The sequence below is a fragment of the Heloderma suspectum genome, chromosome 6 (assembly GCF_057233095.1).
Source record: "Heloderma suspectum isolate Gila_16-S chromosome 6, 16-S_ref, whole genome shotgun sequence".
Lineage (NCBI taxonomy): Eukaryota > Metazoa > Chordata > Lepidosauria > Squamata > Helodermatidae > Heloderma > Heloderma suspectum.
In genome coordinates, this window is record NC_139463.1 from 110,394,556 (window position 1) to 110,414,272 (window position 19,717).

The 19,717-nt window shown below is 45.6% G+C and overlaps 1 protein-coding gene across 1 annotated transcript; it reads right to left on the reverse strand.

Annotated features, from left to right (window-relative positions):
• Positions 1-354: 354 nt before the first annotated feature.
• LOC146342492 (vomeronasal type-2 receptor 26-like) lies at positions 355-14,020 on the reverse strand. The gene is made up of 6 exons (XM_084808569.1): positions 13,743-14,020; positions 11,861-12,038; positions 8,913-9,764; positions 2,589-2,816; positions 1,773-1,899; positions 355-1,256 (listed from the first exon to the last, which is right to left on the reverse strand). Exons 1-6 carry the CDS (start codon positions 14,012-14,014, stop codon positions 355-357), a joined length of 2,559 nt encoding a protein of 852 aa, XP_084664695.1. The 5' UTR covers positions 14,015-14,020.
• Positions 14,021-19,717: the final 5,697 nt, after the last annotated feature.

The following is a 19,717-nucleotide window of genomic DNA, read 5'->3' on the forward strand; positions in this document are numbered from 1 at the left end:
TGCATGCTAAGGAATACCACAACAAATATGAGGTACATTAATTGAGCAGACAGAATGGAAAAAGCCTATGGATCTGTCATTTAACTTTTCAGATCATTAGGAGGTGTGTGCAGAAAGGCATGTAAATGTACTACATTAATGTCCATTCACTAGAGCAGTGATTAAAGCTACTGTTTCCACACACATTCAGCTCTACGAATAGAATGAATACCAATGCAGAAAACAGTTCCAATCTGTCATGATGACCTTCCATTGCAATAAATTCTAGAAATTGTGACAGATTTAGATACTATAGCATACAGTGGGACACACTGATACCTATAACAAGATTAGGGCTATATAGTTTTAGAGGCATTAGTTGTTTTTTCTCATTAGCTGTTGCCTGTTGTTCAACTCAGGTCTTATCACAATGATATAGCATTTGGGGGGGAAAATACAGCTGAGTACTCCAGCACTGGAAGCCAAGATGGAGAAGATTTCCACAGCCACCATGTATTTTCCTTTTGTGCTCTGGTAGGTTGGAACAAACGTCAGCCAAACACTGCAGAAGACCAACATACTGAGGGTGATAAATTTGGCTTCATTAAAGCTATCAGGTAAGTTCCGGCCTAGGAAAGCCACAGTGAAGCTAATAATGGCCAGGAAGCCCATAAAGCCCAGGACACAGTAGAACATAATAGGGGAACCCTCATTACATTCCAGTATAATCACTTCAGTCATTGAATGCAAGTCAAGAGCTGGAAATGGAGGAGAGGTTGCCAGCCACACAGTACAAACACTGGCTTGAAAAAGGGAACTGGAAAGAACTATGGAATTAGCCAGTCTTTTCCCCACCCATCTCCTCATTCTGGACCCTGGCTTGGTGGCCATGAAAGCAAGAACCACAGTGATGGTTTTGGCCAACACACATGAAACTGCCACTGAGAAGATGATGCCAAAAGCTGTTTGTCGAAGGAGACAATTCACCTTTTCAGGTCGGCCAATGAATAGTAAGGCACAAAGGAAGGAAAGCAGAAGGGAGATGAGGAGAGTGAAAGTGAGGTTTCGGTTGTTGGCTTTGACTATGGCAGTGTCCTTGTGCTTAATGAAGATCCAGAGCACCAAAGCTGTGATAGAAGAAAAGGAAAGAGCAACAATAGCCAAACTAATCCCCAAAGGTTCTTTATAAGTCAGAAAGCTGATATCTTTGGGAATGCATAAATCCTGGTCCCGGTTTGGATAATGATCTTCTGGACATTCATAACAATTATCCATGTCTGAAAAAGAAAATACATTCTTCTATGCATGGCAGTGTTACATACAGTGCAAGAAAATAATCAATATTACAAAGCCCAGAGGACAGCTAGCTCAAAACCAGTATGCATCATTCCCAAGTGACTAGCTTTTCAGGAACTGATACAAAGCAATTTTGCAGAAAAATGTAGACTTTAGTGTCCTCTAACCAGGGGAAGCTGTTTCCCATTACTGAAGGTGTCCCTCTCCCTGGTGTTCAGAAATCAGGACTTATCATAACCTCCAAAGCAATCTTGTCTGGAAAGGCTGAAATCCTTTTGTTTAGTTTTGTATTGTTTCTATGAATTTGTTGTACACACAAATCGAGATACCACATACAGGTTTATTAAACTGCATTAATGGAAACACCACTTAATTGTGCACTATTTTTCTTACACAATTATGGAAATGGGTGACAACAATCTATGTGTTCATGTAATTAATTATGTCGCCCCCCACAATAAAAAAATATTTAAACATGAAACGCAATGTCTCTTTACCCTTCTGGTTTGAAATCTTTCCTTCTGGGCATGGAAGGCAATTGTAGCAGCAAAACGGTTTCCCTTCCATCTTTGTCTTACTATAACCCAATTGGCAGAAATCATTACACAGAGAAATAGGCTGTACCTGTGTATAAATGAAAATGGTGAATGTTTTAACATATTTGTGGAATTTATATTTCAGTGATAGTCCTATGGTTAAATAATTGGTTGGCATTGGCAAAATGTGTGTAATTACCACATTTAGATAAAGGTTTCAATCAATTATGTCTACCCTGTCATGTCCAGATAGCACTTGGTATGTCATGTCATCAGGAGACCATGGCCAATAGAAATTACAGGAATCTTTTGAGAATATGAAAAAAGCAAGTATTTCCAGTCCCTACAGGTGTTTCCTAATGTCTGTCTTACTGCAACACTTTACAATGCCATTTGCAAAAATACATACATACATACATAAGTAGATTTTACTAGGTTACATTTTATTTCTTATGCTGCTTCAAATGAATAAACAACTTAATTTAATAAAGCTGCAAAAATTTACCATTCCCACATGTTTACTTGGATGTACATTGTACAGTATTCAGTGGGAATTACTCCCAGTTGCCTTTGCATAAAATTACAGCCTTAGAGGCTACGAAGTAAAGTAAATTCAGCTCCTGAACTTTGTCAATGGAAAGTTGGGGAAATAAAATCATGGTTGGAATATGCATCAGCTAAATTGCAGAATACACTGCTAAAGCGATTTCTGTGCCTGAACACACTCCCAATTCTTGAAAAATGAAGTAACGATTAGATCCTGTTTATTGACTGTACCTGGTTGAAGTTCTTGGGCCATACAATGGCATCCACAGCAGTGCTGAACATTTTGTCTTTGGGAGAGATGGGGTCAATCTTTCCAATTTTGACTCTCAGAAAGGACTTGTTAGGGAATGTGACCCAGTTGATAATATCGAATCCAGCTACTAATTCCCCATTGTCATCAAAGGAGATCTTTTCCCCAGCAGTGTTGTTAAATGAGACACTTCTGAGAAAGTGATGAAGCTAAATTGAAACAGCAGAAAAGTCTGGGAATATTATTGTGCTCAAATTGTATGCCTATATTAAGGGTGTGTCAGATGAATCATATTCCACCATTATAACTAGATGAAATTAACCGTCTCCATGCCAGCTTGGATGCCATACTTGATCCTGGTCCAGTGAATGTAACTTTGCCTCCTGCTTGTCCTATTACTATGGATACTTTCAATTTGTACAGCCTGAGGATGTGGACAGGATCCTTGGAGAGGTGAGGCCTACCACTTGTGTGCTGGATCCTTGCCCTTCCTGGCTCATAAAAGCAGCAGAGCGCGGGCAGGGGGAATGGCTGAATGGGTAAGGGTAGTGGTGAATGCTGCTTTATGGAATGGTGAGATTACATCTTTCGTAAAGGAGGTGATAATACCATATATATATATATATATATATATATATATATATATATACACACACACACACACACACACACACACACACTCCTGAACCCCATTGTGTTGGATATTTTCTAACCAGTCCCCTGTGTTCCATTCTTGGGCAGGGTACTAAATTGCAGAATACAATGGGGTTAAGGAGGGCATGGAGGAAGTGGCCTCAGCTCCATCTCTGAATGAGATGGACTATCTAGATCCATTTCCACCTGGTTTCAGGCCAGGTTATGGGACAGAGACTGCTTTGGTCGCCTTGGTGGACCATGGTGGACTAGGAGGCCATTTTTTGCACTTGCTCTGGTCTGACTTGTAGGGGCAGTTTCGGAAGGTGGTGCTGGGGCATTCCTGCTGTATGCCATGGCTGTTGGCCTATGGTGTCCCTCAGGGTTCCATCTTATCCCCCATGCTATTTAACATATACATGAAGCCTCTGGGCAAGATTTTCTGGTGATGCTGATGACACCCGTCTATCTCTCCTTTCCATCTAGATCCAAGGAAGCTGTTGTTTCTAAATCAGTGCCTGATGTCAGTAGTGGACTGGACAGGGGCAAACAAATAAAAGCTGAATCCAGAGAAGACAGGGGTGCTTTTGTACAGCTGAAAGTCAGATCAGGAAAGAGGGATTCAACCTGTACTGGTGGCATGTCCTCAACTGGAGGAGTCCTCCTCAGAGGAGGAGCTAGAGGCCCCAGAAGCCCAGTGTACCCCAGACCAGAGACTGTCACCAGATCCACAGGAGCCTGAACCCTCGGGGGAAGTGGTTGCAGGGCCATCCCACTCAGGAGAAAGGGATTCTGCCTCTGCGTTTGACCTCTTGCTTGTTCCGTACATCAAAATGTGTTTTTCTAAATTTTATCTATGGTCATTTATCATTTGTGTGATATTTTAGAATGCTATTGACTATTCTGGGGAGATCAAGCCTGCAGCGTTTCAGATGAACAGGTGAAATGATTTTTCTGCAAGACATTCCTTTCGTTTTTTCGTATTGAAAAAAGGATGTACGTATTCCCTTATGTACATAGCGTTATAATAGCGTTGCCCTTATTTTCGCCATAGTCTATGTAAATATTTACGTAGACTACTGGTGCCAAAAAAAGGAACACAAATGGCGGCGCCCATGGGCGCCGCCATTTGCGCACGCACTTTTTTTTTTTTCTTCAAAGTCAGCCGTGATAGGCTACGTAAACATTTACATAGCCTATCACGGCTGACTGCAGGCCAGGGACGCAAACAGCGGCAGCTACGGCCGCCGCCATTTGCGTCCCGGCAGGAGAAGAGGGTTCGCGGCCGGGGAGACGGGGCGCTCCCTCCCGACCAGAACTTGGGCAGGGAGGGACGGGGTGCCTCCCCCCTGCCCAGAATTTCAGGGGGAGGGACGGGGCGCCTCCCCCCCACCGCAAAGCAAGCTTCAGGATCAGGTAAGTGACTTCCGTCCATCCCTATGTACATATCCCCCCCATTGTCCTTATAGACTATTGTTCTGAAAATTACACAGAGCATATAAATGACCTTGAGCTACAGGGTCTTAGAAGGGTAGGTACAATGGTTTACATGTAGACTAGACCTCAAATATTAGACTGGTGCTGAATAATTCACTTCCCCTGCCTTCTCACCATGTTTTTTGGAGGGATTTTGTATGAACAAGGCACATGCCATAGAGGTTTCCCCCAGGAAAGAAACCTGCAAAGTTTCGGATGGATACGTGGAAGGCGTAGGATGTTATGAAGCTTGAAACCAGTTTAAGGCTTTCTTCCCCATAGTGAAGCATGTTTATTCCTGCTTTATTTGAGCCAGGAGTCATGGAAACAGCAAGTACTTTCAAGATTTACTACTTTACCCAGGATCCAGGCATAAACATTGTGGAAAACAGTGGTAGCAGAGAGGCAGCAATGAGAACAACTATGACATGAGCAGCACTTTGTAGGTGGATCCCAAGGTGGCTGGAGAACCATATCAAAGAGAGTTCATCCATGATCCTTCATCAAGTGGGAGGGAGTTCTTGAGTGAAGTGTCACAAGACTCAGTTCTAGGCCCTGTACTTATCAATACTTTTATTAATGAGTTGGGGGAAGAGGTATAGGGGAATAAAGGTCCAGATGACAAAGTTGGGTGGGATGGGTAATACCTTAGGAAACAGAAACAAAAATCAAAATGATAGGTTAGAAAACTGGGCAGAAAACAGTGCGAAGTTCTTTATCTAGGAAAGAGAAATCAATCGAAGAGGTATAAGATGGGGGATACCTGGGTTGGCAATAGTATGTGTGATAAACATCTTGGAGATGTTGTCAATCACAAGCTGCATATGAGTCAGCAGTGTGTTGTGGCTGCAAAAAAGGCAAATGTAATTTGAGGTTGCATAAGTACAAGTATAGTTTCAAAACCACAGGAAGTAATAGTTCCACTCTACTCTACCTTGGTCAGACCTCACCTCACATACTGTGTCTGGATGTGGACACCACACTTAAAGAAAGAACCAGGTGAATTGGAAGGAGTTCAGAGAAGGGAAAAAAAGATGACCAGGGGACTAGAAACTAAGTCCTAAGGGGAAAGATGGAAGGAACTGGATATGTTTAGCCTTAACGGAAGAGAAAACTGAGGTCAGGGGGCAGAGGATAGCACTTTTCAAGCACCGAAAGGGTGGTCACACAGAAGAAGCTCTCAACCTGCTCTCTGTCACCAAAGACTGTAGGACATGAAATAAAAGGCTTAAGTTACAGGAAGACAGAATTTGGTTCAATATCAGCACAAACTGTCCAACTCGGACAATGGAACCACCTTCCTAGGGAGGTGGTGGGCTCTCCATCACTGGAAGTATTCAAGCAAAGACTGGACAGCATTCCGTCAGGGATGCTTTAAACTGGATTCCTGCACTGAGCGGGGGGGCCTCTAAATGGCCTCTCCCATCTCTATGATTCTATGATTCTAGGTGGCTGGCAAGCAGAGGCAGAGGCAGGCAGGTAAGCAGAGGCACCTGGTGGTGGAAGCTGGTGGAATGAGGGGGGAGTATCAGGTGCAAGGAAGCCTTAAACCCACGAGTCAACACCTCCAAGGTGAAAAGCCCTGGGCCATTCTACTTCATCCTGATACTGGATGGGAACTGGCAGGCATGGGGAGAGAGAGGCAGAGAAGCAGTCTGGCTCCTAGTTATAAACACCACCCTTGTTGAGTAGAATGCACCCATATGGGGTGCAGGGGTATCACATGTGAACCAAGGATCAGTGTTGAGCTGCTGCAGTAAAGGAGAAACAGCAGGAAAGAAATTGGTCAGAGTTAAGTGACTGTACTGGAGAAATGCGCAGGATTTCAGGGGGAGATGCAAGGACAGCCATCAGCAAGGACGATACCTGACCCTGCTGTGCTGCTCTCTGGGACAGACGTGGGTTGCTGCTGATAGGTGGGGTGGCTGCTCTGCTCCTGGTCTGGTGAGAAGGAGCAGAGCCCTCTTCCTTCTCCAGCACTGCCCTTTGTCCTAAGTCTCCCTTACTGTCTCCAGTCTCCACCAACACAGCCTGCCATCACATGCTGCTGTTGAGGCTGAAGAAGAAGGTGCCCTTCAACCCCAGGTTGCACGTGGAGCACAACATCCACATCCTCTCCTAGTACAAAGGTTCCAAACAGTCCATCGTGTCACTTCTCACTTGCTGGACCATATCATGCACCTCTGGTTTGGACCATTGGCTGCCTGTCCTGGGATCCCCCTCGATGCTTGGCCATGTGGATGCCTTGACTGAGGAGGTTCAGGAGGGCAGTTCCAGGGCTGCATGTTTCAATGGCATCCAGAAAGGCTTCAGAGGGTGTGTGTGGATTCATTGGCCTAAATGGCCTCTCCCATCTCTATGATTCTATGGTTCTAGGTGGCTGACAAGCAGAGGCAGAGGCAGGCAGGTAAGCAGAGGCACCTGGTGGTGGAAGCTGGTGGAGTGAGGAGGGAGTATCAGGTGAAAGTAAGCCTTAAAGCCTCTCCCCCACCATCTCCAGCAGCACAGCCTGCCATCTCATCCTGGTGTGGGTGATACAGAAGGCGCATCCCCTTTTACCTGTAGAAGGTAGATCACACCACACACCTCTGGCTTGAAACATGGGCTGCCTGCTCTAGGATCCCCAGCACTGCTGGACCAGTCCATTTGTTGTTCTGGATGCTCTCCACATGTATCAAATAACTGAGGAGGATGTTGGTGGAACTGGGCATTTCAGTGGCATCCAGGAAGGGCTTCTGGAGCACCACCAGCTATGAGATGACATTGCACGGATGCTTCAGAAACTGCGCTTGCACACTGAGATCCCCCAGCCTTGCAAACTCATGCACTTTCCCCTGCTCTTCCATGGGCTCCAGCTTCTGGAATGCGGTGTTCCACCTTCTTCCCACATCCCGAATTACATGGTGCTGAGGGGGCCACAACTAAGCCTGATCGCCCATTGGTGTCCCAGCGCCCTTGATGCTGTGATGGAAGTGGACTGCAATCTTCCATAACACATCCATGTGGGTGTTATGGATCTCCTGCAACAACACAGGAGTAGTGGGGGCACCAGAGGGGTGGGCTTGCTGGTGGTGGCAATTGTGGCTCTGCAGACAAGGCAGGACACTGATGTGTATGTTAAAAAAATGATATGAAAAAGATAAACTGAAGAAATGGAGTCCAAGGAATTGTAGAATGGGGCAAAGATTCAGCTGCCTTATAGAAACACCTACACAGGATGAAGACAATGGGGACAGACAGCTATGAAGCAGACCAACAAACAGGGGTTGTGTATGTACAAGAAATGAAAATTAAATACAATTTATCAATCATTCACTCTTTATTACGGTCGAATGACCAAAACAGAGTGAAATTTAAAGAAACTGGAATTGAAAAAGGAGTGAAGATAGAATTGGTGGGGTGGAGGGGACTACAGGATGAGGATGATCCAAAAGTCAGTTTCTTTTCCCTAAGAAACTAGAGGCTATGGAGAAAGGGGACAGGTATTACACAATTCTGATATTAAAGAAGAAACAGACACACAGAAAAGACTAGGAAAATAAATAGTAACAATCATCAGAGTACAAACCAGACAGATTGCACTGGAGGAGATGGACGGGGAGAAGGAATGGTTTGGGGAGGAAGAAGAGAAAATCCGAATCAGGAAGAAAAATAAAAATACCACCAGGGAGGGGAGCCTATCCACAGTGTTGCAGCAGAAGAATGTCAAGTTCTTCCAACTGGTTCTTTTTGGAACCACCCTCAACGCTAGTCTGGTGATCACACACATGCACGCACGCATGCACACACCACCACCAGCATGCTTTTCAGGGGACAGAGGGATGATAACAGGCAGGAACATTGGACAGCAGCAGGAATAGGCAGGGGTGGGCAGCCCCAAGCTTATGAGAAAAGCATTGGATGAAGTGTTTGAATCCCCGTTCAGCCACAATCATCTCAATTTCCCCAGAATTTATCTCTCCCCCTTGCCTCGTTTTTGTGCAGAGGGGTTCTGGCAAAGCAAAGAGAGTGGCAGCTGCTTTTCTTTATGAATGATGGACCCTAAAATCTAAACAAAACAAAGAAAAAGCAAAAACGAAAGAAATTAAAACTGTGAGTAAAAAACAAACACCAAGAGAATGCCGGTGTCAATCCGTACTGGATACTGACGTTGGGCCTGTATGAGCGCTCCTGCATTTGTGTGCTCTGGACATTACCTGCCACGGCTCTTGATTTGGAAGCTCCCGTCTTACTCCATCCACCCTTGTGCTGTGTTTCGATGTCGATAAGCGCATTGATTGCAAAGCATGTGCCACAGCATGGACAGCATTGTAGACACTGTAGCTCTGGCTGGTCATGCTGATTTCAAACACAGAGGCAGGAAGACTCTCCAGCTTCTCCTCCCCAGTGCAGATGTTCTCTTTCTCCTCCTTGTTGTTTTGGAACAAACAGTTAAATGCCTGTTGCCAGAAGTCCCTGATAAAGCCGTCTTCTTTGTCTGAAGAAGGGTTTCTCATCTGAAGAAAATTCTGGAATCCCATCACATCCTTTGAGTGAATTGCAAAGGACATAGAACCGTGGATGATATCTATGTCCCAAAATCTTTGTAAAGAGACTGATGAGAACTCCATCTGGGCTGTCATTATCCAGACTTTGCCTTTTGTCTTCACTGGTATGTCAAAAGATTCTGAAACTTCCGGAAATGTTATCAAAAATATCATGGTGTGAATTTCACCATGTACGATGACAACATTGGCAGTACTACTCATAATAACCTGGTATGTTTTCATCCACACAGTCACCATTTCTGTAATATCAGTGGTAAAATACACCATTGGCAATGTTTCTATAAAGTCAAAGCAGATACCCTTCTGAGAAAACTCAGGAAGCACAGTCTGTACAAACTTCTCTCCGCTATAGTGTACAAAAATTACGCCAATCCAAGTCCACCTAAAAAACAGCAGCAACTGCAGAATCCCAGTGTACTGGTGAGCTCCTTTAGGGAACATACCTTGGAAGAAAACATCTTGGCTTTGGTCATTCATCACTGGAGCAAAGCCATATCCAAGCTATAAAGAATAAGGAACACAGGGAGCTAGAAAATGGGAAGAGCTATTTCTAAATCTCTTTCTGATAACTTCCTTTTCAGTGAAATGCCATGGAGAAAGAAAGGGACTTTTTTCTCCCTCTCATATACTAGAACCTGTGGTCATCCCATGAAGCTGATCAGTGAGGGATTCAGGACAGATAGAAGGGAGTACTTTTTCATACAACACATAGTTAAACTATGGAACTCGCTACCACGGGATGTAGTGATGGCCACCAATTTGGAAGTCTTTAAAAGGGGTTAGACAAATTCCTGGAGGAAAAGGCTATCAATGGAGACTAGTCTTGATGGCGTTATGCTACCTCCAGGACCAGAGGCAGTATGCCCATGTACACCAGCTGCTTGGGAACACGGGCAGGAGGGTGCTCTTGCACTCGTATCCTGCTTGTGGTTTCTTGGTGGACAGTCAGTTGGCTACTGTGTGAATGGAATGCTGGAAAATATGGATCCTTGGTCTGATCCAGCAGGGCTCTTCTTCTGTTCTTCATTCATAACTCCGAACACACCAAAAAGGAATTTGGGGACTTATCAGGATGGGTTGGTTTTCTGAAGTTACTGGATGCTATCGATAGATAGGTTGCTCCTCCCACTCACTCTGATAGGCAAGCATATGCAAGTTAGGCTTGAAATTCATTTCCTACTGGAGGTGCAACCTACTTTATGATTCAGAAGGCACCACAACAAAAGAGACAAACAAGAAGAAAAATCACACACACACACCCTGAAAGCCCTAGAACCATGGGAATAAAAGTTATGACTTAGAAACAGTAACAGAGAAATAGGATGGAAGGCAGAACAAAAAGGTTTAGTGATATATCCTACCTGTCTATCGGAAACTCCTAAGATCTACCCAATAGCAAGAAGTATTCACTTGGGTAGGATATCCTCCATCCACTGCAGAAAATGAATTTATCATGTTAAGTCCTAGTGTTCCCTTTTCCTGCAGTGTAAGGGACAAGCAACACATTCTTCAAAGCAGACATAGCAGAGCTATGCATGACTGGATAATTATCTCAGATTCAGATCAGGGCACTAGTGCTGCTGAGGGCGAATTTAAAGTTTCCCCCTCCTGTTTTTATGTTGAAATTCCACACACACACACCCATGCAGATGTATGTGTATCCTTTGTACCCCCTCCCCCAGGGGATGGCGGTGAATTTCAGAATGAAAACAGGAGGGGAAAGCTTAAATTCTCCCTCCCAGAACACCATGGTCCTGATCCAAATTGGGGCTGTGCATGCTTACACTGACATAATTCATCCAATCACTCACAGCTCTGCTAAGTATGACTTGAAGTCTAGCCATAGGACAATATCTTTGGGTATGATGGCAAATAGAATGGTGATATCAACACAGGACTGGTCCTTTGCCACTGATATCCCTGTCATGCACACCACTGCTGGAGTACCTGCCATCCAAAGGACAATTCAGCTGAGGTTATCCAGTTACGAGGTTTGCATGAAGGATGACATTGATTTTCATGCAGTGGCCCTGCATATGACAACTAGAGACGTGTTGGTGTGTTGCCACTTTTGCTTTGTATGAAGCAACTCTGCTGTAAGTCATACCAGACTTTGCCACATGCTTGACATCCAATCTATAACATTCCATGTCTAAGGTTTGCTGAAATGGGGCCAACTGTAGGCAGTATAAACACCTGCACCTTGTGAAACACAGGATTGACCTTAGAACAAAAGTTGGGTCTAAATGCAAAGCAAATGTTCTGTTTGAAAAATATATACACATCTCAATTCACACATTCCTGCTTATTGGGGTAAGTGAAAGGAGCAAGCAATCTCAGGATCTCCACATCCATGGCAGGAATTCAACTTTTTTTCCTGGCTCAGGATTTGTCCTTTAAACAGCAGGCAAGGTGGGACACCTGTGCAATTCTTGTTTAATCTGCGAAAGGAAACCCCTCATCAAAAAGGCAAATGAAGCAAAGTAAATAAATAAATAAATAAATAAATAAATAAATAAATAAATGACACAAAATAATGAATGAATGAATGAATGAATGAATGGCTTGAGGTTCTATATGCTATGTGTTCATCTTACCTGTGGTATTTTGTAGATGCACAGAATGTTTGCCATGAAGAGACACACATTTGAGTCAGGTCCCCCGATGACAGCAACTACATTATCCAGGAAATCACACTTGTAGTTAGGGATGAATCTGCCCCATGTGGAGAGAAGTTCCATTGAAGCAAGATAGATCCAGGTAGGAATGAAATGGCTGTTATAGATGTGGAAGCCCAGGGTGAGGTTGGGTAAGAGCTGGTGATTTTCATTGATCTCTTTCACAGCAAATACAAAGGCCAGGGTGTTCTGGTACATCTGAGTCACAAACCTACAATGTGATTGGCATGCTGTATCAGTGTCTCTACTTCAGAATATGGAGCCTGCTACATTTCCATTAGGGATGTCAGAGAATTCCGCCACGGATTCCAGTGAGGCCAGATTCTTTAGAATCCGCCCCCCCCCCCGGAATCTGTGGTGGAATGGCCTCCTGCCCCCCGCCACCCCACAGAATCCCCCCGGGATGGAACTTACCTGGGGTGGATGTGGCAGTGGCAGTGGCAGCAGCTGCTGCGGCAGCTTCGGCTAGTCTCCCGGCTGGCCGCAGCCGGGCTGCTGCGGCCACCATTTGTGTTCTTGCAGCCGTGATAGGCTACATAACTATTTACGTAGCCTATCACGGCAAAGAGCAAGGACGCAAATGGCAGCCGCTACGCCATTTGCGCCCCTGCTCTTTTCCGTGATAGGCTACGTAAGCATTTACATAGCCTATCACTGTAAAGGCAGCCACGCAAATGGCGGACGCTACTCCATTTGCATGGCTGCCTTTACCGTGATAGGCTACGTAAATACTTACATAGCCTATCATGGCTGCTTGCAAGGATGCAAATGGCGGCCGTGACGATGGCCGCCATTTGCAGCCACAGCAGCCCGGCTGTGGCCAGAACTCCAGCTGTGGCCAGCCCCGGCCGGCGGCTCCACGGAGCCACCATGGAGTGGACCCAGCTGGGGAAGATTCCGGGGGGAAGGATGAATCACCTTCCCCCCACCGCGGATGCCCCGGCATGGAGTCAGGTAAGGGATTCGTACATCCCTAATTTCCATTCAACTGGTGTTTAGAGAATATATTCTACAAAAAGAAATGGTATGGCTCCAGTCTAGGGCAGCGTGATGAAACACTGACACATTGACCTGGACTTTTCATGTTAGTGTCCAGTACCACACCATCTTTAGAAGTCTTGAATACATTCACACATGTACAGTGTTCAAAATCCACTTGAAGATGTTCAGTCTCTTACTGCTATCAGCCTTCATTTATCAGTTTATAACCTCTATGGGGCCTGTGCATTGCTGTTATTGATCTTATTATTAAATCTATGTGTTGCACCCCACTGTAAAAGCAACTCACACATGAAGATACAGATATTCATAATTAATAGAAAATAAAAAACCCAAAGTAATATACCTCATAATTAGTACAATAATAGCAAAAACAACAACAACAACAACAACAACAACAAACCAACCCTGAACACCATAAAAAAATGATCTAAAGACAATTCAATGATAAAAATCCTGCCAGTTTAAGACAAGAATTAAGGCTATCTCATATTGGATCAAGCCAGGAAATTGATGTGCACCAGTAACTGGCAGGTCAAATGGAACAGTGAGAGGGAGACCTCTCCTAGGACTGAGCCTGTTGAGATGACGATGATGTTGATGATAGAGGAGGAGGAGGAGGAAGTCGCACAGGGAGGGTTATGCTGCCTTTCTACAATGAATGAAAAAGACGTGCAGCCCTTCATTCCCACCCCCCTGAAATTAAAGGCAAATGGTCACCCTGCCTGAGAATAATATATAGATAGAAAAAAAACTGTGATTAAAATAGTTAGAATCTACTGATTTGGTTAAGAAATCTTACATGAGGTCATCACGGGGTTCATGAGAGGGGTGAGATCTGAAGCTAGCAGGGCTGGAAAATGTGAAGATCTGAGAAATAATGCCAGCAATGATGACGTCTCCTGACTGATAATACTTGTGGTCTATTGGAAGAGGGTCACTGATATTACACTTAGCAACTGGAACATCAGACACCATCTGAGGCTGTTGCACTAATATCCGGAGCATGAGTAATAGCATCCTGTATGAACTTTTTCTTTCCTGGTCCCAGTTCACCTGTTCCTTCATTGTCATCCAAGTGCTTCTATGTAGCCCAGCCTGGCTTGAATGACAACTCAAGCAGCTTATTCAGAGTTACGCTTGTGCAGTGTAATGGATCAGCAATCAGCCTGATGGAGCTCTTTCTGTCTTCATCCCCTGCTCTGAATGGAAAGAGTTCCTTCCGTATTTGTCTGTTGTTTCGCTTCTGGCAACCTTGGGACCGGAGAAAAAGGAGAAGTGATAATTGCCAATGAGGTAATTACAGGGAAGATAATCACCTATTCAGAATTACAGGTTCTTTGCAGCATTGCTGAAGAAAGCAAGGTCATCACACATTTGAACCGAAGTTTCGTCTGGTCCTCCTCACTGAGGAGGGTCAGCAAGAGACCTGTAATATCTACAGACCTGGGGGAAGGGCTGTCGCTTGGTAAGGGCCCCACCTTTTATTAAGTTTTTACACAGAAATGCAAAATACTTCAGTCTTCAGTTCCCAACTTCACAACTGAAGTGTGCATCAGCATGTTGATTCAAACAAAAATTAAATACAGTTCCCACCACAAGTTCCACATACAAATGCTATGCCAAAATCTGTTCTCCAGTTTCCCAAATGTTTCATTCCTCCATTAAATAGGTTTCCATTTTGTTGCACCATTAGAATATATATTGGTGGTGTTTGGTGGCAGTATGGGCATCCTTTACAGCTGCTCACACTTCCAGATCTGAAAAAGTGCCGTGGGAGGGAGAAGAAACCACATGCCATCCTTCTCTGGGCTCACATTTGGATGTGGAGCAGTATACAAATACTGTAAATAATCTGAAGGGTGGGAACTGGAGACCATTTGTGTGATGACTATATAATGAAAGGCGGTTTACAATCTAGGAATTACTGTTATGGATTGCACAATCCTACGGGGTTTCCCCTATCCAATGCAGGGCAGGCAGAGCATGGAGCAGATCCTCTCTTCCATGCTCCAGCCACCCTGCGTTTGTGGCTAGATGGCTGATTTCAGCTATCTAGCTGGGGCACATTGGAGCTGGGCAGGTGGGTGAAGCCAGACAGTGTATAGGAAGCATCACAAAGGCACTTCTGCAGTCTCCTTCCCTCCTTGCCCCTAGGAATGCCCCCCCCCTTTTGTTTGCTACGTGCTGTTCTTATGACCACAGAGCTGGGGGTGAAAAGCACTGCCTACGAGGAAGTGGGGAGGAGTGGGGAGTCTGGATTCTGGGAACTGAGCTCACAGCCCCGGCTCTAAGTTCAGTTCCCAGACCCCCCCCCCCCAATCCTGTGGCCATCTAGACACTGTCTAGCAGCCATAGGATTGCACCCTTCTTTATTTAAAATATGTATTGCCTCCCTTTCAGGGCAAAAGCCCTCCCAAGCTGGCATTTAGCAGTAAAACTCATAAAACTTGTATGATATTTATTTAAACACAATAAAATGAGTAGTAACACAATAAAAACAGCAGCAACACTAGCAATAAAAATAGCAATCCCATTAGCAGAAGGCCAGACTAAAATAATGTGTTTTGAAGGCCTTCTTAAAAGCCTGCAACGTTCGAGCATGGTGAAACTCATGAAGATATTTATATGGAACACCTACCTGGGGGGCATCTACATGGCACCGCTTTCACATCCACTCCATCGTCACAGAGCACCATTTCAGCTGTGAATTTTCAAATGGTTTGCAAATAGGGATGTCAGACAAATCCGCCATGGACCCCAATGAGGCCGGATTCAATCCGGCCTCCAGAGTAGGGGTGTACGAACCCCTGCTTACCTGGCTCCGCCGGGCTCCGCAGGTGGGGGGAGGCGCTCCATCCCTCCCCCTGGAATACTCGCTGGGGAGGGGGAGGCGCGCTGTGCCTCTCCTCCGGAATCCTGGCCGGCCGGCTCCGCTCCGTGGCCAAGCCGCGGAGCCGCCAGCCGGCTCTGGCCGGCCGCAGCCAGACATACGGCTGCTGGGCAGCCCTGGAGGGACCCAAATGGAGGCTGTCATAGCCGCCATCATTTGTATCCCTTCAGTGAGCCGTGATAGGCTACGTAAATATTTACGTAGCCTATCACGGCAGGGGGAAAACCCCAGCGTACGCAAATGGTGGTAGCTGCCACCATTTGCGTACGCTGGGTTCCCCCCCCCCTGCTGTGATAGGCTACATACATATTTACATAGCCTATCATGGCAGGGGGGAAAAAAAACCAGCGAATGCAAATGGCGGTAGCCGCTGCCATTTGCGTACGCTGGGGTTCCCCCCTCCCCGCCGTGATAGGCTACGTAAATACTTACGTAGCCTATCACGGCCTCCGCAGGGATGCAAATAGCGTCCCTGCATTAGGGATACTTACGTAGCCTATCACGGCTGAAGAGGAGCAAGCGAATGGCGGCTGCAGGACGGCCGCCATTCGCACAGCAGCGTGGACGGGAGCAGGTCAGTGCTCCGTTTTGCGCGCCTTTCATGGGGTGGGGGCAGCGGGCACTTGGTCCCACGTGCCTTTCATGGATTGGGGGGGTGGGGGCTTCGTTCTGCGATGGGTTTCGGGGAGCCAAATGCACTGGCATTCGGCCTCACTGAGATCCATCTCGGAATTCTCTGACATCCCTACTCCGGAGTACATGGCTGAAAGGATCCCTTACCTTCGCCTCCACACAGAATCCTCCCTGGCTGAATCCTCCCCACCGGCAGCTCCGGAGCACCAGCGATATGCCTTTGGTGTGCCGTTTCGCTGGCAGAGGCTGACTCCGGATGCAAATAGCGCCCACCAGGCCATTTGCAGCCGTAAAGATCTTAGATTAAGTGAAATGCAGCAGTAAATGGCTGCATTTAGCTTAATCTAAGAGCTTTATGGCCACAAATGGCATAGTGGACGCCATTTGCATCCGGAGTCAGCCTCAGCCAGCGATACAGCACACCAATGGCGACCATATCGCTGGTGCTCAGGAGCCAGCTGGTGGCTCCACGAAATTCCTTCAGAGCAGAGAGGGCTGGCAAGGATTCTGGGGGGAGGGACAGATCACTTACCCATGCAGGCAGATTCCCCCCCAGAGCAGCAGGTAGGGAATCTGCCCATCCCTAAACCTCAACAAAATGTTGATGCATCCCTACTTTGACCAGGAGCCATGCCAAAGGCAATGCACTACAAAGTGTTATAGAGTTTTACTACTTTACAGGAGCCAGGATTCAGACACAGCATTGTGGAAAGTGACGCTAGCAGAGAGCACTGAGGAGAACAACAGTGGAATGTGCAGCACTGCCTTGTGGGCCGGCAGGGACAGGAAGAGGCAAGCAGGTAGGCAGATGCTGGGACTGAATGAAACAGGCGGTCGCAGATGGAGAGCCAGGCTGGCAGCTATCCAGAGTGGAGAGACGGCACTTCCGAGGTGGGCACAGTCCACCTAATGGCTAGTGGGACCCCCCATGTGGGTGGCAAATCAGAGCTCTCTGCTGAGGCTAGAAGGGTGTCGGCACCACGAGAGCAGTTAGGTGAGCAGACAGTGGCAGCTGTGCTGGAAGTAGGGATGTACGAAAGTCACTTACCTTTTTGACGGGGTGATTCGCGGTGCAGGGGAGGCACTCCGCACCTCCCCCCAAAATCCTAATCCGGCTGGCTCTGCTCCGCTGAGATTCCGCAGAGCTGCCGGCCGGGGCCGCCTGCAGCCGGACAGCCAGCCGTTGGGCAACCTGCAGGAAAAAAAAAAAAAAAGCTAACGCAAATGGGGGATGGCTACGGCAGTCGCCATTTGCGTTCCCTTTGTTTCCGCTGTTTTAGCCTATGTAAATATTTATGTAAGCTATTACAGAGTAAAAAAGGGGAACACAAATAGCGTAGTGGGCGCTATGCACTTAACAAACTGTGTAGAATGTGACTGTGGAAACTCACCATACTCTTCGCCACCTTCCAGTGTAACCCATTACACCTTGGTGGCATGGATCACTTTTTATCAGCTGAGGCTGTGAAAGACTTAAATGTATTAATGGTTAATCCCCAGTTCATGCCAGGGTTCTATTCCCTGTGCATTAAAATTTGACTGTGGGTTACAGGAGATCTGGTTGTATTGACACTGAGAAGCACTGAAATATACAGGCAACCACTTAAAATTTGACAGATTGTTTTTATTAAAGAAGAAACATACACATACTCCTGTGTATAGTAAATACAGAAAAAGAAATAAAAGTGTTAGACTCACAAGATTCTGCTGGCAGAGGCTCTGTCTCTGCTCCAAGACCCTCTTCAATAGAACAGGAAAGATGCTCTGATAATCTGAATACAAGAAGGCAGCACCCCACTCATAGTGAAAAGCCTCCTTTTATACTGTTACTCCTATTATGCCTATTGTCATAAATTGATATAGATGCTTGGGGGGGGGGGCTCCTTCACACCGGGCTTTTATCCTGAGGTTGAGATTGCACTGTCACTGAAATTTGCGGGCTCTTTACATGACGCCATGACCCTCCTGCACTAAATGCCCCTTGTTCCATTTTTAAATAGATCGCAGATAATGAGCTCTCAGTTGTGTTCTGCTTCAGTTTCCTCCATCAAAAGAGTTAAAGCAGCAAGAAGAGGAGCGAGATCAGTAACAGATAATGGAAAACTCAGATGTGGGGGAGGGGAAGGGAAAAAGGAAGCACATGGAAAGGGGTGATCCTGCATTTAGAATGGAAGCAGAGAGCCCTGTCTTAAATGCAGGATTTTAGGATGGTGTAGAAATGCTGTGTGTGTGTGTGTGTGTGTGTGTTTAGCTTGCTGCTTGGTTATCATAGGGTGGTCTAGCTTCCCCAAAGACCTTTTCTATAAATCCGGGTGCCACACCTCTTTTTTTGTTTTTTTACTGCATCTCTACTTCTGTGATTTGTTTACTTCAAAGTTCTTCAGAAAATCCCCAAATTTCAGAACTGGGTTCTTGTGGTTTGTCCTTTAAACAATTGTCCGAATGGAACATGAACCACAGACTTCTCTGCATAATATATCTCTGCTGGTTAAGGGCAAAATGACCCCACTAGCTAACAACAATTTTGCAAAAGACACTTTGGTTCAAATTAGGCCCAGAATCAGAATCACCTTTTCGTTCTTTTCAGTTATCACCCCCTTTCCTAGCTACCCAGCTCTTTTCTAAGCAAAACCCTTTTCTGTAGATTCTATGGCTGCTGACTTGACTAAGCTCTTTTACATCATATTTAACTTTCTTACAGGTGATAAATCAATTACAACCCTACCTGGGCAGAAATCACTTTACTACAATTGTTCACACTCTGGTAAAATCTTGTTCAGATTATTTTAATGTGTAATGTGCCAGACTGCCTTTCAAAAAGGTCCAGAAATATCAGCTGGTCCAAAACAAAACAGCAAGATTATTAACAAGGTCTGGCACATAATCATATTGCATGAGTGCTTTGTGTTTTCACACTGGCATCTAGTCCATCTATGGGCTGAAAACAAAGGGCTTCTCTACACCAGGCTTATTATCGCACAACTTTACTGGGGCTTCTGCTTCTTTGTGGGATTAAGATTGGTCCTTTACATGTGCTCCCCCCCCTTTTTTCCCCCCCGAGGATTCCTTTCTCTGAAAATTCTACATGTTTCCTTATAGAGCCACTACATGATGCAGTGGTATAGCTGCAGTTATAGCGCAATTTTGTAATTGCATGGATCAATTCAAACCACCATTTTAAAGTAGTGCATTTTTCCCATTACAAAATAAAGCTGCAGAAATTTAATTTTATGCAGTTTTTTTTAAAATAT